The sequence below is a fragment of the Chenopodium album genome, chromosome 23 (genome assembly GCF_948465745.1).
Source record: "Chenopodium album chromosome 23, dcCheAlbu1.1, whole genome shotgun sequence".
In the NCBI taxonomy this organism is placed as follows: domain Eukaryota; kingdom Viridiplantae; phylum Streptophyta; class Magnoliopsida; order Caryophyllales; family Amaranthaceae; genus Chenopodium; species Chenopodium album.
This window is the reverse complement of record NC_137856.1, coordinates 39,795,712-39,821,095: the sequence shown is the minus strand read 5'-3', so window position 1 is coordinate 39,821,095 and position 25,384 is coordinate 39,795,712. Positions and strand designations below refer to the sequence as shown.

Here is a 25,384-nt window from a genome sequence, read left to right as displayed (position 1 = left end):
ATTCATGGGGACGTTTGTAATGACCTTGATCTTTTGATGCGTTAATAAAGCTAAGCTTGGAGTTGTGTCAAAAAAAAAAAAAAAAAGTGACAACTAATTTCAAAGAACACAGTAATAACGAGTCCAGAAAAACTCCCCTTTCAAGGGCAAAAGACAGGAAAAAACGAAAGGCCACAACTTGCCAGCATCCCTTCCCTAAGCTCCATCGACAAAAAACCAGGAGAGAGAAAGTGTTTAGCTTCCTAAAGTCGTAGTTACGCAGTTTTGCAGTGGATATTACTGCTATTCATATTTTTATTTTTAATCAATTTTGTTAATTTATCTCTTCTCTCTCCGCCAAAAACTCTTTGTTTGGAGGAATGGGTTGCTGCTAACCTACTTACTTCGACGCGATCTTTGATGCTTCGCTACTACGCCGATTCTCGATTGCTCTTAAACCCTAATTGTTTAGCAGGTACTTCTCTGAATTAAATGAACTATTCCCTTTTTTGTTATTATATTTTGTTGGGTTTTATGGAACTTTTCTGGGTTTTATTTATTTATTTATTTATTTTTTATTGTTGTTTTTTGTGATGGGTCATAATTTGAATTGATTTGATTTTGTTTGCTACAAACCTGCTGCTCTTGATTTTGTGGGTTTTTCTTCTAGTATTGAATTGGGCATTGGGTTAATTTGATGCTATGTAATTGAGAATTGTTTGGGTTTTAGTTGATCCAAGTTGCAATTTTTCAATTTTTGTATGATTTTTGTTTTGATTGAATTGACGGGTTTGAATTGATTGATTGAAAGGATGGGTAGGATGTAAAGAAGCAAAGAATTAGAGATTAGGAGGAGACCCTGAAATTAAATTGTGGCAATGAATTGTTTATTGTGTTTTTAGAGCTCATAGATTATCTAGGTTGGGAACTTTTGCGGTATTGTAAGCTTAGGGGAGTGGATATTTTGGTAATATTGATGGAGGAACGATGATGGAATTTCTGCCAAGGATGAACCTCAGTGAATAGAGTAAACTGATTAAATGGAGTTGAGGACTGTCACGAGTGAGTGAAGAGACAGCTGGCATTCAACAATCGATGGTTTTATTGTGTGCTGTCCCTAATTTTCTGTGCAGCTGTGGTAAGATACTAAGTGCTTTACTCTGTATGGAGGAATTTGTAAGAATTGAAGATAAAAGCTTTGAGGGTGAGGAAAGGAAGTAGAAAAACAAGCAAATTAGCTTGGTTGTAGCTATTCATGAGAGGAGAGGGTATGAGGCATTATGTAAAGCTGTTTTAAAATGCTAGCACAAAAAGTATCCATGAGCTACATTAGTTTGTCAAACCAAAATACGCCAAAAGCTTTACACTTTCTGGTCAGTTATCCACACATAAGATTGTGGAGTTTAACCTGGAACCGGTACATGTAAATTTATGTTGTTACTCACAATATTCATAAAGAATAAACAAAACAAAAGGATAGTTAGGTTGGAGATTTTCAGTTTTCTGAGTTTTTGTTACATAAAAGTGTTTGGGATTTGTCTGAAGTAGTTGGTAGTGTGAGTGGCAAGATTGGCAACAAACTCTATGTAAAAATTTAATGTAGAATGAGATTAGTGGTAGACCGGTAGCAAGGAGATTTGAGGGTTCATGTTTTTCTTTTATTTAAATATTAAAATCAAACTTTAGGTTTTTTTTTTTTTTTTTCTTTGATAGTTAGATGTTTATGGTGGCTCTATGCTTAGGTTTCACTGTCTGTTCCAAATTTGAATTATTTTGACTTTGGTTGTGGTTTTCCTCAGATTTTTCTGCTCTCCCCTAATATAATTCTTAATTTAGTGCTTGTGGGCATCTTCTCAGTAAGCGTGGATATATATTTTCCTGCCTTCGACTCCATTTATCATAAATGGTTGAATAATATTTGATAAGCAAGGATTTATTTTTTAAGGCCCCGGAAAAGAAGTAAACTCAATACACCAAACATTACCTTGATGACCAAAGAATTTGTTATTAAATTATTGTAACAATAGAATTTGTTATTTTATTAGGATGGCTTATCTTCGCTTATTTTCACTTTATGAAAAAATATTGAAGTTTGAAATTTATGGTGCTTTGGGGATTGAGGAACATATGGAGTTGGATAGGGCGGCGTGGAGGGAGAAAATTCATGTCAATGACTTAAAATTTAGGAAATTTTGTCAAAGCTACCCCAAAGATAGGCTGTTTTGTGAACAACCACCTGTTTTTTTTTGTCAATTGTGAACAACTACCCATAAGATGGCATACGTTTGTCTAGCACTACCCATTAACGGGTTCCGTCCAATTGTGCCGGTCGTGGGCCCCATTCCTACGGTTTCTCTCCTAATTAACTCCCTCCCCAAGTATCTCTCTCCTCCTTCATTTAATTTCCCTCCATTTTTACTTCTCATCTTAGACCTTGCACCTTTCACCATCTTAATCTAACTGAGCGAATATTTGTGCTCCAAATTTACTGTATATCGAGTGCACTTTTGTTAAATTTAGTGTCACTTTAGTCAAATTTATCAATGAAGCATAAATAACTCTTATATATGTTGAGTAACTTTTGTGCGTTTTAGTGTAACTTTTGCGTATTTTATTTTCACTTTGAGAAATTGTGTTAAATTGATTGATTTTTTTTTTTTTTGGATTTTTGGATGACTTTAGGGTTCTTTGGGAGAGAGCTAATTGGGGGAGAAATCTTAGAAGTGGCCAAGTGAGCCCCACAAATGGCATAATTTGGACAAATCCGTTTATGGGTAGTGCTAGACAAACATTTACTATTTTATGGGTACTTGGGTAGTTGTTCACGAATAAAATCCCTACCTTATAAAAAGTAGAAAGTTACTCTTATGAATAGTGTAATGCCAAGTATACCCTTTAAAATGTGTATTTACATATATACCCTCATTAATGTATACAAGTTTTTTTAATGAATAGTGTTTGGACAATTATACCCTCTAAAATATTTAATTATGTACTTATTTGCTCTCATGCTTTAATGTTAGTTGTCTTGGACATTTATATACTCATAAACATAGTGTTTACATATTTTTTTTTTTTGTCATTAAATCTGTCAACAACTAAATTTTATGATTTTAAGACCAAGCCAAAAGAGTCTCTAGATTTGACTAGCTATGTGCGCGCATCGCGCGCGTTAGCTACCCTAGTAAAATAAAAAAAAGGGTAGTTATTCACAAAACAATCAATCTTTGGGGTAATTCTTCACAAAATTTTCTACAATTTATATTAGTTTTAAAGTTTATTTTTAGCCCACCATTGTTTATGTCAGTACTGTTATCTTTTGCTAAAGTTTTCTCAAACCTTTATGTTTTCAACTTAACGTTTTAACCACTCTTTTGAAACTTTGTTGAATTTTATTCTTGATTCTCCGTTAAAACTCCCTTTATTTTTCTTAAATACTCTTTCATTTACTCACTTTATTTACCTTTTTTCAAACTAATTTAAATGATGGTTTTGTTATGTTCGTTTCTTTATATTATACGAATATACGATTCCTTATGACAATTCAAGTTAGCCGACTCCAAATCATTTTGGGACTAAGGCTTTGTTGTTGTTGTTGAAAATTATCGATTAAATAGCTAAATTTCCTTTATATATTGTACATCTCATCTATTTACAATATACAGATAGATAGATCATCTTATCAATGTAGACCTAATACTTTTCGTTTAATGGAAGATCCCTTTCTTCATTGCTTTTGAGTTACCAACTCAAATTGAACCAGCAATTGATGAATCCCTTACTTTTATTATTTGGAAATTTATAATAAAATAGTCAAGTTTAATTCATGTACACACCATGTCTGTCACGAGTTCTCAATACTGAATGACATTTGTTTATTCCATCCTTTTTTTAAATGCTGTGTGTGTACGTAATGATTAATGAAATTGTATCAAGTTATTTAGTTATTTTATTTTATCTAAATCATTGTATGTACTTCAAATTTTTACTAGAGACAGAAATTTATGGACCCATTATTATTTCAGATAGGAATCTTGTACTGTGTGTTGCGTGATGATCATGCGATAAGGATTTTATTCATTTGTGCAAACAACTTGCAAACTGCTACTCATGGCTCGGAGAGGAAATCAACAGAAAAGGGGTATTGATCAGACTTCTTCAAAGAGTAAAAAGAAGGACCCAGAAGTTAAAGGTTTTGTTGATGAGCTTCTGAGTGGTGAACATCTTAACTCTCCTCTGACTGACTGTGCTAGTAGGACCTCTGTTGCAGGAGATGGGAGAAAAAAGAACAAAAAATCTAAAAATGTTCCCAAGAAAGGTGAGCTGAAGGTTGATGGCGTAGAATTTGGATCCTCAGTCCCTGACAATATTGTCTCTGGAGAGAGTATGGAAAAGCTTTCAAGGGACTTTAATACATCACATGTCAGTAACAATAGCTCAGGAAATCATGATGGTGCTGATAATCATAGAGTAAATGGATCTTTTATAGCTGGAAGAACTAATAAATTGGAGATTTTTCGTATGATGGTACTTGAAAACCTGAGACATTATGCCCTGTATATCTTAAGGATATCTCGTGGATGGCTGGAAAGGCAACAACCAGTTTTCGCTGCTGTAGTAAGAAATGTTTACAAAGTTCGTAAGTATATACAATTAAAACTTGTTCACACATATCCTATTGTTCTGAAGTGGCTTTTCCATCTCGGCAACATAATGCTCCTTTTGTCAATGGTTTGGTTGGATTGTGCTTTTCGTGGCATGGACTCCTTTCTGCGGATGGGAACAACTTCCTTCTTTTCTATCCTGTGGTTCAGCATACTTTCCGTCATTGCAATGATTGGGATGTTCAAGTTTCTGTTGGTGTTGGTAAGCCCTTTGTTCACCTATATCTTTGTCTAAACTTTAACGGGGTCCTTTTCATTTAGACCCTTAAGAATTGTTGTGTGTGTGTGTGTGTGTGTTTTTGTGTGTGTGTGTGTGTGTGTGATATCAACTAGTTATTGGCCCGGCACATTATAAATTTATAAGTTTGATCAAAATGAAAAGAAAGGTTAATGTTCAACCATATTTATAAGTGAATAAAAAATATAATAATCTATATTATCTTTCATTAATATATATAAGATATGTCAAATTTAAATTGAGAGGTTATACATATGAAGAGTTTTTCAAGTAAACTAAACATTATTATAGAAGATTAAAGTCATGTCAATGAAGAGTTTTTCAAAGTGACTAAACATTACTACAATTCAATGTGGTGAGAGATGGGTGATGATGACACATAGGGTGACACATGTTTACCTTATAGGAATATAGGATCTACCACTTCCTTACGGACAAATTTCTATGCAGGCTTTTGCTGCATTAATTGGAGTTTTGGTGGGCTACATCATTTCATTGCTGGTAATCGTTATTACTGGAGGAGTATTCCTGTGGATGTATGGAAGTTTTTGGACCACATCTGTTGTCATCGTTCTTGCCGGTGATGGCTCTTAATCTTTTCACGGGTTCGAATTGACTTTATAAATTGGAATATTCAACTATTTTTCCATAAATTTAACATACTTTTGGTTCACGTAAACTATGCAGGATTGGCATTTATATTGAGTCGCGAACGCATTTCCTTATCAATTCTTACTGTATATTCAGTATATTGTGCTTGGGCATATGTTGGATGGCTTGGGGTGCTTTTGGGTTTCAATCTGTCATTCATTTCAAGTGATGCACTTATATACTTCCTGAAAAATAACATAGATGAACGGAAAAGTAAGTCATCTGAACGAGCAGATGGAGTTCAAGGTGATCGAAGCTTTTTTAATGGTGAAGCGCAGTTTCAGTACTCGGACATTGGTTCAGGAAAGTCAATGGATCGTAATGCTGGTGTTGCTTCTACCAGTGGAGCTGATTCTGAGATTACATCTGAAGATGAAGTTGTTCGTTTATTAAATTGTACTGATCACTACTCAGCATTAGGCTTGTCTCGGTATCAGCAAATAGATGAGTCTGTACTGAAGAAAGAGTACAGAAAAAAGGTACATTATTGCTCTGTGTTTGTTTTGGGTGATGGGTTTATATATGTCTCCATATGCACTTGCACTATTTTGGGATGTCCCAAAAAATGCCACTTTTCCTTTAATAAAGTATAGTTTATGATTTGATTTCTTAATGTGACCTTACTCAAATTAAGTGTTGGAAAGATGATAGAAATAACACAACTGTTGTAATGATTATATGTGTAAAAATGTCATACCATTAAGTTGTTAATCATGGGACATGGAAGGGTAGTTTGGGATTAGTTCTCATTGTTTGGAGGTTCCCTGAGCACCATGCTTGTTTCTGGGGTATTTTTCTTTTTAATATTATTATTCTGCTTGTGTATAACTCTTTAATATATACTTACTTTTCAGTAATTTTATTTAGTTTTTTTTAAAAAAAAAATTTTATTTTATTTGTGTTATATCATCAGGCTATGCTTGTTCATCCTGATAAAAATATGGGGAATGAAAAGGCTGCAGAAGCTTTTAAGAAACTTCAAAATGCATATGAGGTAATATACTCTCTGTTCTTTTGTTGTAATGCAGAGTTTATGTTTAGCTTCTTATAACTTGTTGGGCAGTTTACTGAAGTTGTATTATTCTTATAGGTTTTGCTAGATTCTTTGAAGCGAAAAGCTTACGATGATGAACTTAGGAAGGAAGAGTTACTGAGTTATTTCTGCCGGTTTCAGGGTTCTTCTCAAAAGGTTTGATTTGTTTTTATAATTTTGATGTCCCTTTATACAGATTTGTTCATCTTTAATCACCCTATGATTTGTAATCTTAAAAGCAACTGCAATATATTATAATCTGTTTGGATCTGACCAATGGAGTATGGGAGGTCCAAAATTTTACAAGTAACATGACTAGAAACAGAAAAATATGTTATTTGAAGGCAAAAATGACTAGAAACGGAAATACCTGTAAGTTTACAAGTAACATGTTGATCCTAATAAAATTAGTGGTCTAGTCAATGTATTAAGTTGTATTCTCACGAAAAGGGGAAAAAGCCCCTAATAGCAAAAATTGATTGTAATTAAGATTCATGGTGCAGTTCTCTGCTTTGGCATTCCAATGTTATATTTTACACAATTTCCTTCATTAAACAATTCATTATTATAATTTCAACATTCCATGAAGAAACAAATTCATTGTCCCTTCTTTTGGACTCAAAACTTCAATTCAAGTGGGAAACTTTCAGTTTTGACATGATCTGCTTTTCAAAGAAACTTAAACTAAACTTACAAGGTAAGTTATTAGCCTTAATTTTGGAATGTTTTGATTTGCAGAGTGGACGTCATAGCTTCTTTCCTAATGGTTTTGCACGCTCAGATGGGGATGGAAAAGACCCTCTGGGGGAGGCAAGAAGAATTGCATGCAAGAAGTGTGGGAGCTTTCATATATGGTTCCAAACAAAGAAATCTAAATTAAAAGCAAGATGGTGCCAGGTTTGTGCTGTTTAGCCTAGTTTTCCTATCACAACTCCTGTAGAGAACAACTTACCTCTTTATTTGAAATTTATATGCTGATTGTTTATAAAATGCTGAAGGATTGTGAGGAATTACATCAAGCTAAAGATGGGGATGGATGGGTTGAACAGTCTTCCCAACCTTTGCTTTTCGGAATTCTACGGAAGGTATTACAGACAAATCATATTTATATCTTATGATAACATGGTGCTTATATTTAGTTTTACCTTATTTATCGGCCTCCTCCCTAATCTCAAAAGCACACATAAAATGAAAAGACGAGGAAGCTATGAAGCTTGTAGTGGAATATTATGTTGAATAAATGCCTAGTGTGAATATTTCTATTTTTTGCAATTGTCTCTCTCATGAAAAAGACAAAATTATTTTTGCTCCAACTGGAGGTTTTTTCATTCTGATTTTGATGTAAATGGCCTGCAGGTTGATGTACCTGTTGCGTATGTTTGTGCGGATGGCAGAGTATATGATGCCACTGAGTGGTATATTTGTCAGGTATCTATCCCAGCCCTTGTAGGAATCTCGGATTCATATGAAATATTGGATATATTATCTGTAATCAGTATTTCTAAATTCAGGAAGAAAATTTCAATTTCTTGTTCCCTGCAATGATGCTATGAATACTTGTTTGCAATCTTTGCATCTTCCATGAGCTTGACTTTCTACTGCTGCAATTTTTTGTTGTAGGGAATGAGATGCCCGGCTAACTCACACAAACCAAGTTTTCATGTTAACACTAGCATAACAAAGAACAGTTTTGGGAAAGGATCATCTACATCACATAGAGGTGGTGGGGCCGAGGCAGCAGCAGCAGCAGCAGCAGCAGCAAATATGGAAGAAAATATGAGTGAGGAAGAGTTCTTTGAGTGGTTACAGAACGCTATGCAATCAGGAATGTTTGAGAACTTTAATGGGGTTAATCCGAATGAGAGTTCACAAAGTAGCTCCAAAAATGACACAAAAACTGGTAGTGCAAATACTAGTGGTAGTGCTAGCAGCAGTAGGAAAAAGAAAAAGGGTAAAAAACCGTGGTAATTTTGACAAATCTTCCTTCTATGAATCCATCTTGATTCCTGTAAGTGAGCAGGAGAGAGTGTAAATGAAGAGACTCGACGTGTCAAATACCCGGTCTTGTAATGTGGTCTGAAAATGTACACTGCAATTGAAATAGCCATGCGCAGATTGTATATTTTCTGTTGTTTGACAGTCTTTAGATTATCATTATACTTGACAGAATGTAATGCTCTGAAAGAACTGGCAATTCTGTTTTCCGGAATTGTAAGATCAACTAGCAAAAAAATATAGAAGTTTACCAGCCTAGCCTTGTAAATTTAATTCTGAATTTCTTATATTATCTATAAATCTAATGCAACTTTAAAATGTCAAGTTAAGCGTTGGGAAATTTAGCTGCATCTCAGTATTTGTCTGTGACCGATGCTCGTTCTTTTAATCTTCAATCTTTTCAAGCACACCCACAATGAGCTTATAATGAACTGTACTACCTCCTAATTTCACAAGCCTCCTTATATAATAATTGTAACATTTTTCATATGGGAAATAATATGCATAGTTTTTAGGGTTATAATAACAAGTAAGATAAATTAATAAATACAATAGAGGAACACATATTACGCATATGTCGAAGTACGGTTGATTTTGCTATGCGTTTCTAAATTGATACGAAGCACCATTATATGTTTGCACCAAATTCTTAAATACTTCGTATATAAAATGCTTATTGTCATTATACATCCGTCAATTTAACCTTTCATTAGTAAATTTCAATGCTAACATATCTCTCTCATCCTTTAATTCTCCCCACTAAAAAATGTTTTAAGAAAATTGTATCTATTTCCATGATTTTACTACGGAGTACTTCCTATTAACAAGTCGTGCATTGCATAATTCAAAAAGTTGTCACAAGGGCCAGTTCACATTTACTGAACTGAACTGATTGGAGTTGAACTGAACTGAGCTGAGCTGAAATGAATATTTTATGAGAGAAGGAAATTAGGAGCAAAATTAAACTGAACTGATTGGAGCTGAACTGAACTGAACTGAATTGAACTGATTGGAGCTAAACTGAACTGAAATTAAGTAAATGTGAACAGGCCCTTAGTTCTAAACCATCTCTAGTAAGTAGTAACACACTTAGGGTCTATTCACATTTACTGAACTGAGCTTAACTGAACTGATTAGAGCTAAACTAAACTGAACTGAACTGAACTGAGTTGAAATAAATATTTTATGAGAGAAGGAAATTAGGAGTTGAACTGAAATTAAGTAAATATGAACATGCCCCTAATCTAGCTTATCTATTAACCTATATTAAAAGCAAATCCTTTCATGACAGTATGACACTTTTCATTACCTTCTGAAAAAATTTCCTGCGTTTTTCGTTTCTTTCTTTCTTTTTTTTTTTTTACAAAATCTTTAAGTAAACTATTTATACCTTATGGATTTTTTTTTGATTTATTTGACAATCATTCCATATATACTCAAATGAAATATTTTTATCTTTTATATTTTATAAATTATTGTAAAAAATATTTAACAACCGTATATTGCACGGGATTTTAACCTACTACTCCCTCCGCTTTTTTTTATATACATCACTTTCCTTTTTGAGGTTTTTTTTTTTAAATGCATCACTTCTATATTTGGTAACTTTTATCTATATTTATGATTTCTCTCTCTTATTTTAAACCTCACTCAACTTATTTTATCATTTCTCTCTCTTTCATGGTCCCACTAAAATAATAAAAATATTTATCCTCTCTCACGTACTTTCTCTTTCATGGTCCCCATATTACTTTTACTATAATAACTAGTGTGTAGGCCCGGGCGATGCCCCGAGTAATTTCATAGGATTAATTATTAATATACATTTTGAATTACGACTCCATTTTTTTGTAATTAAAGTTTTAATTCATATTATCATTCGCTATATTAATATTTTGTAATATAAAAATAACATCAAAGTATTATATAGCTTGGTGTTAAAACATAAGGTTGCGGGAATATAAGGTTACGTATTCGAATCTTACTTTTTAATATATAAGTATAGATTTATTCACCCCCTCACAATTATCCCTATTTTTCCTACTCCAGTGTATAGAAGAAGGCGCGCTCCCTGTGTTATCCATATTCCACGGGCAATAGGCAACCCCCAATTCCTCCATTACTCAATTCCAATGGAGACCCTTTTTGGTTCATCCTCCAAAGCTACCACTTTTCTCTCACCTCTCCCTAAAAATTCATCAACTCTCCCTAAAAATTCATCTGGGTTTTCTTCGTCACACAATTATTGCTTGAAATTTCGAAATGGGTACTCACCTTTTGGACCAATATCATCAAATAAGGTACTTTTTAGAAGGTCATTAATGGTGGAAGCTAAAAAGGGTGACGATCAAAAGAGCAAGAACAATAAGATTGACTCTCATAATTTTGCTCCTAAACCTGATGAAGCTATTGGCCCTTTTCCTGAAGCTGTCTTACTTAGAGAGGTTTACTTTCTATCTTTCGATTAATTTTGCTTATTATTTTGTAATTTCTATTTGTAATTGTGTTTTTTTGAGATTGTTTGTATTCTTAGTTTCGGCATACTTTTATGATATTTGAGGGTGTTTTTGTTGAGTAATTTGTTAGCTTCTTGAATTTATTTGGCTAGATCCTAATTTCTGCGTAATGAAGTTGGAAATTTCGATTATTGTTAATTATTTCTGTACATGTAATTGATTTTGTAATTTTTTTTCTTCCTCGGGTTAAGTACTTTTTAGGTTAGCATTGGTTATAGCCTATACTATGTTACTCGGACTTAGCTACTTAGACACTGGTACATGTCTAAGTGTTCGACTCAGATATTATGCGAAAAGTTTCCATGATTTTGGCCCAAAGTTATGTTTTGAAGTGTCATTACCCATGTCAGTGTGTTAGAGACATGACAATGGGTACTTGAGGTGAAATGAAGAGTCTTGGTAACAAAGTTGGGAGCTCAAAAGTGTGTTCACAATTGATGTGGCTGGAATTTCTAGATTTCTTATTGTAGTTGATTGATGGCTTCAATGTTCATGATTTCATAAGTCAACTCAACTAAACTACTTATAAATTTCCTTGTGTTTTTCAGAAAAATGTTCAGGATGATGGTAGAGCTCTGCCCGAATTTGCTGATGATGAAGAGCGTAAGTGATTCAAATGTGAGATTCTGTCCTTTTGTGTAAAATAAGTTTTGCTATAGCTAAATTTATTTGTTTGTTTTGCAGAAGAACTATTTGAATTTTTAAACCTTCAGCTGGAAAGTGATTTGAATGTTGATCAGAGTAAGCCCATTCAACATTTCAGTTTATTAGTCCATTTGAGATTTTTATGTTGGCTATCAGTAATTCAGTATCCCACAACTTAAAGGCCACAGTCAACAAGGCCACAAGTGATGTGAAAGACATACATGTACTCCTCTTTTGTTACCCATCCCCCAAATGGAAAGAATAAAATCTATGAAGGGATGTTGCTCGAGTGGTAATATTGCTATTACCTTCTTGTTTCTGGCTTTTTTTTTTTTCAATCCATGTTGTTACTTTCACTTGCCAATGCCATGTAATTTTTTGTAGTTTTTGACACGGTCATAAAGCAGCTTTAAGTATACATTTTAATGCAGTTGAACAGATTAAAATTAAGGAAATTTTGTCAGAAAAACCATTTATAACAACTATTTTGTTGGAAGAAACCTTTTAAAAAATTATAGGCAAGGAGAAACCAGATTGTAAAATATTTTTGTTGAAGACAACCAAAGATCTCTAATCACGTAATTAATCACTAATTTACCCTTAATTCTTCTAATTAGTCATAACTTTCACTAACTATTTAATAATTAAATTGATTTATAAATTAAATCAAAAACCACCTCACCACCACCACTCAACCACCCCCTCCTTCTCCCCTTCCATGGCAGCAACCCCTCCCTCCCAGCCTCCACACCCCTGCCGAACTGTCCCCCTCCCTCTCCCCTTTACCCTTTACCCTCGTACACCACCCTCATCCGAAAAACCACCCACCAATACCACCTTCTTCCATAACCACAACCCAAAAACCACCCGAACTCCAACTGGAGGAGAGAGAAAAGCGCCGCCGAATGCGATAACGGAAGGAATATAGGATGAAGTGAAGGAGAGAGAAAATGAGATGAACATAATCGTGACAATAGCTTCAACAATTGAACAATGTTGAATTGGGGAAGAAGAGGAGAGACATAAAGAGAAAGAGTTAGAAAAATGGTGAATTGGGTTCTGGAGTAGGGTGTGGTCGGCGAGGGTGAAGGGGAAAAGGAGGGGGTCGGTTCGGAGGGGGTGAGGGGTTCCAGGCGGTGGCTTGGGATGGGGGAGGCCGGGAGGGGGGGTGCCCCCATGGGAGGGGGAGAAGGAGAGGGTGGTTGACTGGTGGTGGTAAGGGTGGTTTTTGGTTTTTTTTTTTTTAATTTATAAAACAATCTAATTATTAAATAATTAGTGAAAGTTATGACTAATTAGAATAATTAATTAAGGGTAAATTAGTGATTAATTGAGTGATTAGAGATATATCTGGTTGTCTTCAACAAAAATAATTTACAATCTGGTTCTCCTTGCCAAAAAAATTTTATAAGGTTTTTTCCAACAAAATAGTTGTTATAAATGGTTTTTTCTGACAAAATTTCCTAAAATTAACTAAGGGCCTGTTCTCAGCTTAATTTCAGTTCAATTTAACTCCAATCAGTTCAGTTTAGTTCTTAATTTCCTTCTCTCATAAACAATTCATTTCAGCTCTATTCAGTTTAGCTCAGCTCCAATCACTTCAGCTCAGTTCAGTAAATCTGAACAGGCCCTAAGTAGCTCTAAAACAATGATACTGAAGTAAGGGAGTTCCCATGTACCATATTTGTCTTTTTTTTTTTTTTTTTGGTTCTGTCCAGACTCTAGAGTCTAGATTATCTAGCAAGTCTGTGTAGTCAAACTGCACATTACTTTGTGTGGATTCGCCATGTTGCTGGTACTTGTATTTGTCAAAGGATGAAGCTATGACCATCATCTCCAAATTTCTTAGAGGAATAATTTGACTAAAATTTTTTTGTTATAAAAAGCAAATTTTTCCTTAAAGAACTTTTCTCCTGTCCAACTAAGTGGACTTATTGCTGTGTGAAGCTGGAATCGAATTGAAGCCGAAATCATATTGTTTTAATAAAGCCTTGTGTGTGTGTGTGTGTATCAGTGTGTGTGTAAAAAAAATGGAGGGAGGGAGGGGGGGCAGCCTCCATTAAGCGAAATTCAATCTAAATACATTATCCTATGGGTTCTTGTTGTCTTCGTCACAGATATTTCTAACGGAATGCGCACCTGTGCAAATGCCTATACAATCACTAGTTAAGGAAAGATGATGGCAGGATAAGAGAAAATAATGAAATAACAAAGATACTTCTGATTTCTTCTTACAGTTCTTTTGCTGATTTTATGTAATTATCCCCTGTTTGGTTGCACACATAGTAGTACTCTTACAACGTTCCAAGTCTAGAGCTAATACTGCGCTTCTTTATATGCCCTTCAGAAGCTATATCCTGATCTATTTTCCCTTATCTGATACAGTGCGTCACTATGAAGTGGTTTATTTGATCCATCAAGACTATAAAGGCAAGGTTGAAGATGTGAATTCCAAGATACAAGGTAATTAATTGCAATGTATTTTTTTTTATATCAACATTGAATCAGTAGAAGATTTCTAAGTGGGCCATGCCTGTTCAATTTCCTTACTGTTGTAGAACTTGAAGCATTCCATAAAGCTCAGTAGAAGATTTATGGAGTTGCAAGTTACTGGAAAATAATTAATTTGATGTAGGAAAATTTGATCCTATTGAGTTTCAAATAAACAGACAAGGACAGCTTATTTTAGAGGGTTTAGACACTACAGTTTAAGTGGTGCTATTGGTTTTGACATTGTATGTCTCACAGAGTCACACTTTGCTCACTCTTTCAGATTCATGTATGATTTAGGTGTTTTTGTTTCTGTAATATTATTTTCTTTGTTTATTGAAAAAATGAAAAGAATGATGCAAATTTTAATCTAGGAATGGCATCAAGCTTTACTATATCCTTGATTGTGGTTTAACACAAATATGACATAATTCGTATATATCTTGGAAATTGAGTTCTCTTGTAGGCCTGAAATATTTCTTAAACTAGACAGTGTTCCTCATAGCACATACTTTTGCAGACTTTTTAAGGGAGAAGAAAGGCAGAGTTTGGAGGTTTAGTGATTGGGGTATGCGAAGACTAGCTTACAAGATACAAAAGACGACACATGCCCACTATGTATTGATGAATCTTGAGCTGCCAGCCCAGTGGATAAATGACTTCAAGCAGATGTTAGACCAGGATGAGAGAGTGATTCGTCATCTTGTGATTAAAAGAGATAAGGCGATCACGGAAGATTGCCCACCCCCTCCGGAGTTTCATACACTACGAGCTGACATGACAGATGAGTTTGAAGTAGATGACGACGATGATGAAGATGATGAGTGGTATGATGAGGATGACGAAGAATTTGAAGGCGATGAAGATGATACCGTTAGTAATGAAGATGTTAGCAATAGTAATGCTATCAAAGGAACTGATAATAAGGGCATAGAGAACCTAAAACGTGAGAAGGCTATTAGATAAGACGTCAGTATATATTATCTTAGCAATAGTAATGTCAGAAAAGCTCAGGACATCAGACACAACTGCTAGAACTAGCCCTGACCATTTTTGTTCAAGAATGCTGGTAACTGCCTCTGATGGTTAGCCCAAAGTGAGATCGATGAATATAATTATGCATCCTTGTGGTCGAAATGCATGAAGCTTGATATGCTTCTTCTGTTTGAATATGATGATGTAAAGCTGTAAGAGTAGCTGATCTGTTTATGGACTCCCCTGTGGCCCTTTTGCACAATTTATGTTTGTCATCTGCTATATGCCTATTTATTCAATACGAAGTATTTTGGAAATATGGTTGATTTATTCGAGTAGCAATCTTTGGCAGTCTGACCACTGCATTACCTGCTTTGTGACATATCTAACCTACATAGATGTATGCATGCTTTTATAAGCGAGTGTTACTAAGGGTCTGTTCTTTTCTCCTTAAAAGTACTTCCAGGAAAATTCAGTACAAAGCTCTAGATACCAATGCTTGACCCTGGATCTAGTGGTCAGAGATAACACTCAACCAATAATCAAGAAAGCTGGTTAACTTCTGAACCTAGTTTAAGATATTGAGATATTAATTCTTTTTTACGGACAAGATTTTTCTGAACTAGTTAAAGATATGGGTTATCAAGTTCAATTTACCTATATAACCAGATTTTGCCATTTTGGTCCTTTAAGGGCTTTAACCCAGGGAACGTGGGAAACATACTCCCTCGTATGAACAGTGAACTTTGCATGACAATTTGTAATTGATGCTTAATCTTTTTCACCTATATTTGACAATACAATGTATTTATTTATTTATTTTTTTTTTATTGAAAAGGATTAAGAGAGTTCGTATTATTTCTAGTAAATAACAATGAAGTACTGAAGGGTATAGAACAACTGCAAAGCTCAAGCCAAAAAAAAAAAAAAAAGGAAAACAAAATTTATATAACTTGATGGGGAAAGTTGTGCTCAAAGCCGAAAGTGGGAGAAATTTAACCAATTGTGCATAACCAACATTAGAAGACTCTTCGTGAAATGCCTTTTCTATTGTCAAGAGCTTATGCTTTAGCTTCTTCCCAACTGTAGTACTGTACAGTAAAAATCATAATCTGGAATTTTGTTTTCCTTGTTCTCTGCCTTGTTGACCTTATCAGACAGTATCTCCAACACAGCCATCGTTTTAGTTCTTCAAGATCTTTCTAACAAGATTTCTGTGCTTCAGGCCTCGAGTATGCCTTATTAAAGGTATGCCTGTAATTGAACACAACTAAGAAGCCTTAGCATGCATAAACCATGTATTATTGGCTCTTGGATGATGAGCTCATAAAAGAAGATGATTTCATGCATATTATAAAGCAGCATAGGTATGCATATGAAGAAATTATGTAAGGTAAGGCGACGGAGATCATACAAACTGCACAGCCTCCTTTAAGACTTCCTTAGCTTAACAGCAGTAGATCACAAATTTCCAGCAAAAATGACACGCAATAGCTGCTCACCTATCTAATTATGGATATCAAAACTTTGACCAGTATACTCTAAATGAAAATATGTCCTACGGAGTACTTTACAATAATAATCCAGAAAACAAGTACTTGTACTAGGCCCTGTTTGGTTTAATGGAAAACATTTTCAGTGGAAAATTAATTTTCATGCAAACATATTTTCAAGGAAAAACACAATTAAAAATTAGTTTTCCTTTGGTTGCATACAAGAAAAGTTCAAGAAAAATAAAAAATAGGAGTGGAAATGTAAGGATGAATGAGAGGGAAGTGAAAATGTGGCTTCCCTTGGTTTTGGAAGGAAAATGTTTTCCATCATTAAGGATGGAATTTTCCACTCTTGGAAAAATTGTTTTCCACCCCTTGACAAACCAAACAAAGGAAAATGGGTAAAAAATGGAAAATCATTTTCCATTAAACCAAACAGGGCCTTAGTTTTCTAACCCACTAAGGATTGCTCAGATTAGTCAGATAGGTAGACAAGATTTAAAAGAAATTAATGCTTCTAAGATAACAATTCATACCCTGTAAGGCTGTAAGTTGTAATGGACAGTCATGTTTCAATCTTCAGTATTCAAAATTGTGGACAGCTGTTGTTTCTCTTCACATGATATTTCTGAAAGAACAAAAGAGTATCAGACATATGCTGAGATCCTCTTTCTCGTAGTGCGCAGTAACATTAATGAGAAAGACTAAAAACATAGCCTACCTTCTAAACTGCTCCAAATTATCTTTCATGCTTTGTTTAATTAATGCTCCAAATTATCTGAAACTCTGAATGCAACAGCTAGAGCCAACAGCAATACCCGGTATTTGGTTCTGATGGCAAGATGTACTCTAAGAGTCATCCCTTGAGAGTCTTAATTTCCACAGAATGTATGTAATTTGTTTTGAGAGGAAAGGGCTGCAAGATTATCACAGTACAGTAGGGAATTTTCTATGTACACAAAAATTAAAAACTCTGTTACAAACTTATAGCTATTGGATGTAATTCATTCCCTAAAAGGATTTGGTTGCTAGAATGTTTGCCCATTGTCATAGTAAAAAAGCCAAGGTAGTGATCCTCAACCCAATATACCTTAGCACAGAAGGAATTAGTGCATAGAACATCTGTGTGAAAGTCCCGCTACCATATCCAGTTTATTTATTGATTCTTGGTAGAAAATTGCAGATTTGCTGAATAATGTTCGAACTAAATCATCCCATGAGGCAATATTTGGAGTAAATCCTTCATCCATCATCCTTTGAAGCACAGCTGTAGCATTATCTGTATCATTCCATTTACAATAGCCACATACAAGACTAGTATAAGAAACCAAGTCTGGGCGGCACTCCCCTGCCTTCATTACATCCATTAGTTGAATGGCTCTGTTGATGTCACCATGCTGACAGTAAGCATTAATTATGGTGTTGAAAGTAATTTTGTCAGGTTTATTTCCCTTTTTCAACATTCTTCCTACCACCATCAGCACTTCTTTAAACCTACCCAGCTGACAAAGACCATAGATAGTTGTATTGCAGGTTGTTAGATTCCACTTGATCTCCATTTTTCCCATCTCCCTAAATAGCCCAAAAGCCTCTTCCAAACAGTTGGATTTGAAAAGGCCATCCAAAAGCTCATTGAATGTAGTTGTGTCAGGTAAACAACCGTACCTTCCCATTGAAGTAAAAGCCTTCAAAGCCCAATCAACTCGTCCACCGTGGCATAGTCCTGTTATAAATGTGTTAAATGTCAAAGTATTAGGGGTGCACTTTTCCCGCATCATGCACTCAATGAGATCTTGAGCCTGATCAAACATTTTAACTCGACAAAGGGCATCCACCATGCATGTATATGCGACAACATTGGGTTGGCAGCCACTTCTTATCATCTGATTCCATATTTCAGACGCACCAATCAAATCCTTTGACTTGGCAAAACCATCTATAAGGGTACTGTAGGTTGTCACATTTGGTATACGATGTCTTTTCACCATTTCATGGAGAAGAGCTACAGCTTGATCCATGGAACTATTTGAGCAAAGACCATGTATCAAAGTGTTATAAGCAACTGTATTGGGCATAACTTCCACCCTTACCATCCGGTTCCAAACATCATATCCATCATTCAGTCTCCCTCTCGAGACAAAACCCTTGATTAATGAAGAAAACGTATAAATATTTGGTTCACATCCTCTGGAAAACATCTTCCCTAAAACAGCCATAGACAACTCAACCATCCCAGCATCACATAGGGCGTTAATTACTATTGTATACGTTATCTCATTTGCATCAACACTTTTTTTAGCCATTTCATTCAACAAAGAAAATGCCTCCACAAAGTTGCAATCTCGACAATACCCACTAATCAAAGCATTATAAACCGGTACAACCGCACCAAAAGACTCAGCAAGCTCCTTAGCTTCCTGGACCTTCCCACCCTTACAAAGGGATGATACAATTGTTGTATAGCTCACATCATCCGGGGCACAACCCTTGTTAGTCATTTCCTTAAGGAGTTTACGTGCACCATCTACACGACCATTTTTACACAATGCTTTCAAAAGCACATTATAAGTAAACACATTAGGCTCAACCCCATCTTTCTTCATATTACTATACAGGGGATTAATCATCTTAAACCTATTCTCAGCAAGCAAAGCATCCAACAAATGATTATAAATCTTAACTGTCGGCTTACAATCAAAATCCTGAATCCTATAAAACATTTTCAAGGCCTGCTCGGCTAAACCCATATCCTTATAATAACTAATCAGATCAACAAACAACTCCTCAGAACAATTAACACCCTCTAATTTCATCTGTTGCAGCAAATACTGAACCCCATCTAAATCCCCATGTTTCCCAAGCTTTTGAACCATGATTCTATAAGTTTCAGGGGTGTGTTTGAAAGAATTTGAATTGGAAATATGCTTAAAATAGCTCAAAGCTAAGCTAATATCAGATTCTTTTCTCAAATTCTTCACTACTGTATACTCATTGAGATTGTTTTTGTTGGTTTCAAGGTAAGGTTTAGGATCAGGAATTGGGTTTCTTTTGTTGAGAAGAAATGGAATTGAGGGTTTTTGAATTTTTAATAACAAGGAGCACCCATCTTTCAGATACATGTTTATAATCAAAAACTTGAATTGGGAGCAAAAATTAAGCAAAAATTAACACACTTGCCCAAAAATTGGGGAGTTCTGAAAACTGAGAAATTGTTACCTGAAATTGGAAGCTGACTGTGTTGGGTTTTCAATTGCTGGAGACTGGAGAGTGTTAACTTCAACTTTGCAATTAACAAAGAATGAAGATGTATAATTGTGGAACACTGGAACGAGCATAATTACTAAACCAGACTTGAATAAAATTCACTTCGCCTAATTGGGGGGTAATTTCCTTTTTTTTTATTTTTTTTATTTGGGGTGTTGTCATTTTGAGTAAGTGGGGGTAAGATTGTAATTTCCAATGATGACAGAAGTTTTTTTTTTTTTTTGACGAAAGCGATAACAGAAGTTAACTTTGTGAATAATGACATTAAGGTCTTAAGGAGGTTGGGAGACACCTTTACCCTTTGCGATTGACCATGTCCTTTATTTTTCCTTTTTTTCTTAGAATTTTCAACAATTTGGTGACAAACTCGCCGAAAATAGTGATGGATAAGTCGGTGGAGAAGAAGAAGATGAAAGTGTCGGTGTCGTTGGAAATGGTGAAAAAGGTGCTTACATTGGAAGGTGAGTAAGGATGAAGAAGATGAAGACGAATGGAAGAGGAGAGAAGAAGATGAATGTGGATGGGGATGGGCAAAGGAGGAAGAAGAAGGAACGAAGATGACGTAAAGTGTTAATGCAAAAAAAAAAAAAAAAGGGTATATATTCTTTTATTTATATTTATGTCATTAGAAAACATTCGATTCCAACATGGCTAACTATGGCGCACATGATGTTAGCCGCATTAGTAAGTTCAAAATTTTATTATAAAAATCACATGCATGTTGATTGCTAATATGCTATTAGTACGTGCTAATAATTCTTAATCATTCCTTTTCAATTCCAATCTCCATGTTTGCATCTATTATTTTTCATAAACCCTCATGGCCTCATTAGTACTAATTTTATCATTCCACAATAAATATACTTAAGCGGCTATTTAAAATTTAAAATTACCACTACTCGCACCCAAAAAAAATCCAAGCTCATCTCTTATCGAGTTTGCATACTTTAAAAAAAAAAAAGTTTTTAGGATACCATTATTATTATGTTATTATTCATATATAACTGTATAAGCACTTGCCTATAACGTAACCTATTATATCTCATAACAATAAAACAAGCAAGGTTGGAGTTACTCACTATCATTTCTAATCAAGTTTTGGTTACATATTAAAAAGTTACGTTTTGATAGTTTATAGTACTTTCGTGACAAATAAGGTTAGAGTTACTTTTAATTAATAATTAATAATATCATCTCTAACTCTAACCAAATATTTGTTACATGTAAAGTCATATTTTGATAATTTATAGTACTTTCGTATCAATAAGATCAGACTTTTGTTACAAATACAAAGTTACGTATGTCTTGAAACTTATTATATACATAGTAACATTTATCGTAGCAAATTAAACTACTCATCGTAATAGATTGGGGGAATTATTTTAAGATCTCGCCATCCAAAATGGAAGACAAACTTCCATATATTAGACCCAACAAATTGAGATCAAATTTTGCCAAAATAAATGCCAACTACAAACTACATTACCTAGATACATGCCTAAACGCAATAAATCTAAAAGCATGACAAAAAATAGTCTTAAATTAAAATAATCCAAGAGGCATAAACTTAGGATCTTGACTAAGCATAAATGTAACAACCTCAAATCCTACAATTTTTACACGTACAATTGCTTACGTTAGAGGATTTTGTTCCCATGTATATATAAATATAGGTCCAATTATTCTCATTTCTCATCAACATAATACATTACATTAGCTTAGTACTTATTTAAGAGCGAGCTTAGGTTAATTACTACTCCGTATTGATTAACCTTAAAAAATGACATTGTCTTTCACCTTAAAGTTAATAGTAATGCCTTTTCTTCTTTTAATTAATGTATTATGCTTAGTGAAAAGTGTTAGTAGTTCAAAAATTGTTGAACACCAAAGAGAATCGGTACAATCGAATATCCCAACATGGGACACAAATTATTTGGAGTTCCCACTGAATTTGGAATACTTAGAAGCTGAGTTTTTCTTATGGGGTTCTATTGGAAGGGGATTAGACAAAATTGCCCCTGAACTTGCTGAGGGAGGTCCTCCTCCAATTGGAGTTAGAAAAGCCTTTCTTGACCCTTTCACTAATGATGTTATCGCTCAATTTGCCCTCCAAGAAGTTGGTCATTTAAGGTTAGTTTTGTTCTTTATCATTGTTGTTATTACTATTATTGTTTATGTAGATTAAAAATAAAGTACAAACTTCTCGTATGTTCATGATTAGCAAAATTTAGCGATTTCAAGTTAATATTGAAATTCTGTACATGCAGAATCAATTTCACGAACCATACTTCACCTCAATTATTAGCTAGCAAGCTAAGTAACCATCCAACATAGACTTTTAAACAACACGAACTATAAACATGTATAAGATTATTTTCAATTGATTGAAATTTGACATTATATAGTGTCTTTTTGCTAAAGGTAATGATTTATTTTTATGTAGGGCAATCAAGAAAGTGGTGAAGGGATTTCCAAGACCAACATTAAATCTAAGTACAACACAGTTTAGTGAAGTGGTGAACTCAGCATTTGAACATCCACTCTTTCCACCATTTGACCCTTATAGAAATTCAATAAATTACCTTCTTGCCTCTTATTTGATTCCCTACGTTGGTCTTACTGGTTACGTGGGCACTATTCCCAAGCTTATTTCCGTTGAAGCCAGAAAGGTAGTACTATATGTTTTCCTTCTTCACTGCTTAATTTTTGGCATTTATTTTGATTTGTTAGTCTATTTACTGTCATATCTAATTGCACGCGATGCATGAGGCCTTTATTTTGATCTGTTAGTTTATTCACTATCACATCTAATTGCACACGATGCATGCTTTAGATTTTATATTACGTATATGACAATCATTATAAAAGTGTAAGATTGTAAAAATAGTTTACCTCTAAGATAGTAAAAAATAATTCTTATGTATACATGTATAAGACGCGCGCGCGCGCACACACGATAAAAGTTCAAAATTAATTAGAGAAAGTGGTCTACTGATAAGTGTTTTATTTGTCCACTTATCATGGTATTTTTAGCACAATTTTGTTGTCATTTTCCCCTCTTTACCCCCCCTTTCCGACTCCTTTTTGTGTATGATTACAACTTTTGGCTTCCCCATTCCTTTTTATGTGTGTGTTCGTGTTTGTAGATGCAAGGAGAAATTGGTCATATAGCATGAACATGAAGAACTATATTGGAAGCAAAGCACAAGAGGAGAGGGCGTGCAACCCCTTAGGAGAGGGCGCTCCTACCCCAAGCGCCACAATCTGCCTCTCTTTATTCCCAGCTAGGAGAGGGCGTGCACCATAGTAGGAGCGGGCGCTCCTCCCTGATCTTCCACAAACTGCCTCAAATCGCTGCAGGAGGAGAGGGCGCGCAAGAGACAGGAGAGGGCGCTCCAGCCTGAGGAGCGGGCGCTCCTCTATGTAGGAGCGGGCGCTCCTACATGCAGACCCGACTTTTTAGGCGGATTTTACAATGTTATTTCGGGGTGTATAAATACGACCCTTGGCTTCAGTTTTCTGCATCTTCTTCCTTGGAGAAGATCACCTTCTTCCCTTTAGTCTTCTTAGGCCCTTAACTCTCTAAACTCTTATTAATTAGCTTAGTTTCTCTCAAACTCTATCATTGAAGTAGATTAATTGAAGTTTGTATTCTTCCTTTCAACATTTTCTCAACCTTGAAGCTTCATTAGTAATCTCTTTCCTCTATCCCTTACTCTTTATTTTCTGTTTTTAATTCCTTGAATTGTAGATTTCTCTCTTAATCTTGGTTAATTGTTGTTGCATGTTCAATCTACTTTGTTCTTACTACTCTCTTCAATTTGTTAGATTAATTTTGAATTTAGATATTGTTGTTAGAATGTTCTTCACCATGTTTAGTGAGTAGTTTCTTAACTAGGGGTTGGGTGGAGACCCAACCAAGCCATGGGTTAATTGATGTTTGTGTTTGCATGTTCATTTTGGGTTGATGATTGATTGTTAAAGAATTGGTTAATTGCATGTGTAATTGGATGGCCACTTATTGCTCATGTATTCACTTCTATGCTTGCATTGAAAGATGAGGTCTAGATGTGAGCCATTTCTTGTATGATTATGCTAAATTCCTCTTGATTACGGTACCTCGTTTGGATGATGTAGTAGTCTTAGTTGCGGTAATTAGGAGAGAAATCCCAATTATTTGTGCCTTAGTACTATCTCGAACCGATCGAAAGACAAACCCGAGTTAGTAGTCTACTTCCCATCGTTAAAACTTGGTTGGCCTATCTTGTTAGTCGAGTTTAGTTTAGGAATGCTTAGTGTTGTAGTTTCGAGAGAAGTGAACCTTTTCTTGTATGATTAAACCGAATTTCTATCTTGATTACGGTTCCTTGTTTGGATGATGTAGTAGTCTTAGTTGCGATAATTAGGTGAGAAATCCCAATTATTTGTGCCTTAGTACTATCTCGAATCGATCGAAAGACGAACCCGAGTTAGTAGTCTACTTCCTATTGTTAAGACTTGGTTGGCCTATCTTGCTAGTTGAGTTTGGTTTAAGAATGCTTAGTGTGGTGGCTTCGAAAGAAGACAATGTTGAGTGCCCTTTCTATCACCCAATTTGTGTACATGCTTGCCTATTGTTTTGATTCATTGGTTTGGTTGGTGTCGATTCCCATTTCCCCCTAGTGTTTGTCTCCATATAGTAGTTATTTAATCAAACCTCCCATTTGTGACCGAACTAGATTACAACCGTTTCATATTCTCGGTGTACTCATACCCATTCCCTGTGGATACGATCCTTTACTTGCCCTAGACTTGTCTTAGGTTAGTTTAGGTAGAAATAGTGTTTGGCTTGAGGGTGATTGTCCAACGACCGATTATTCCACTACCATCTACTGGTCTATTATTCTAAGACGAACTAATATAAAATGTCGCTTCTAATATGTTAGTTATCCGAGGAATACATACTATATTACTTCATATTGCATACTTTAAAATTGTATGTGTTATCATATTTTGACCTCCCATAATTTCTTCCCCTTCCTATAAATCAGCTAGTAGCAGGATTGCTAGCAGTGGAATCAGGCCAAGACGCAGTAATCCGATCATTGCTCTACCAAAGACGATTACAAAGGGTGATACCTTACAAAATAACCGTGCAAGAGTTCACAAACCGGCTTTCAAAACTAAGGAACAAGCTAGGGAGTGACCTAGGCTCAAGGGATGAAGGCATATTCGTAGATCGGAAAGACGGTGCAGAAGGCAAGATTAAGGGCAATATACTTGTAGGGGATGACAACTCTTTGGGGTACCCTAGAAGTCCAATAGAAGTATTAAACATTGTGTATGGAAGTGGTGATCCTAAGAAAGTTGGTGGGTTTTTTCCTAAAGGTGCTTATGGTTATATTGCACAATCCTATCTTCAACCTAAGAATGAAACTTCTAAGGATAATAGATTAAATTAG

At 35.0% G+C, this 25,384-nt stretch overlaps 3 protein-coding genes and 1 pseudogene across 3 annotated transcripts; 3 read left to right on the top strand and 1 right to left on the bottom strand.

Moving 5' to 3' along the window:
- The first annotated feature begins 92 nt into the window (after positions 1-92).
- LOC145608254 (uncharacterized) lies at positions 93-8,900 on the top strand. Its single transcript, XM_081663865.1, has 10 exons — positions 93-454; positions 4,005-4,845; positions 5,332-5,461; positions 5,569-6,011; positions 6,446-6,526; positions 6,623-6,721; positions 7,304-7,462; positions 7,564-7,650; positions 7,922-7,993; positions 8,186-8,900. Exons 2-10 carry the CDS (start codon positions 4,090-4,092, stop codon positions 8,531-8,533), a joined length of 2,175 nt encoding a protein of 724 aa, XP_081519991.1. The 5' UTR covers positions 93-454; positions 4,005-4,089; the 3' UTR covers positions 8,534-8,900.
- A 1,701-nt stretch (positions 8,901-10,601) lies between these two features.
- Positions 10,602-15,503, top strand: LOC145608959 (protein REGULATOR OF FATTY ACID COMPOSITION 3, chloroplastic-like). The gene is made up of 5 exons (XM_081664538.1): positions 10,602-11,004; positions 11,625-11,679; positions 11,761-11,817; positions 14,107-14,184; positions 14,732-15,503. The coding sequence occupies exons 1-5, from the start codon at positions 10,693-10,695 to the stop codon at positions 15,175-15,177; spliced, it is 948 nt and encodes a 315-aa protein (XP_081520664.1). The 5' UTR covers positions 10,602-10,692; the 3' UTR covers positions 15,178-15,503.
- Positions 15,504-16,040: 537 nt separating this feature from the next.
- LOC145608844 (uncharacterized) lies at positions 16,041-20,080 on the bottom strand. Its single transcript, XM_081664435.1, has 3 exons — positions 17,401-20,080; positions 17,216-17,307; positions 16,041-16,440 (listed from the first exon to the last, which is right to left on the bottom strand). The coding sequence occupies exon 1, from the start codon at positions 19,796-19,798 to the stop codon at positions 17,786-17,788; it is 2,013 nt and encodes a 670-aa protein (XP_081520561.1). The 5' UTR covers positions 19,799-20,080; the 3' UTR covers positions 16,041-16,440; positions 17,216-17,307; positions 17,401-17,785.
- Positions 20,081-21,724: 1,644 nt separating this feature from the next.
- On the top strand, positions 21,725-25,384 carry LOC145607631 (desiccation-related protein PCC13-62 pseudogene; annotated as a pseudogene).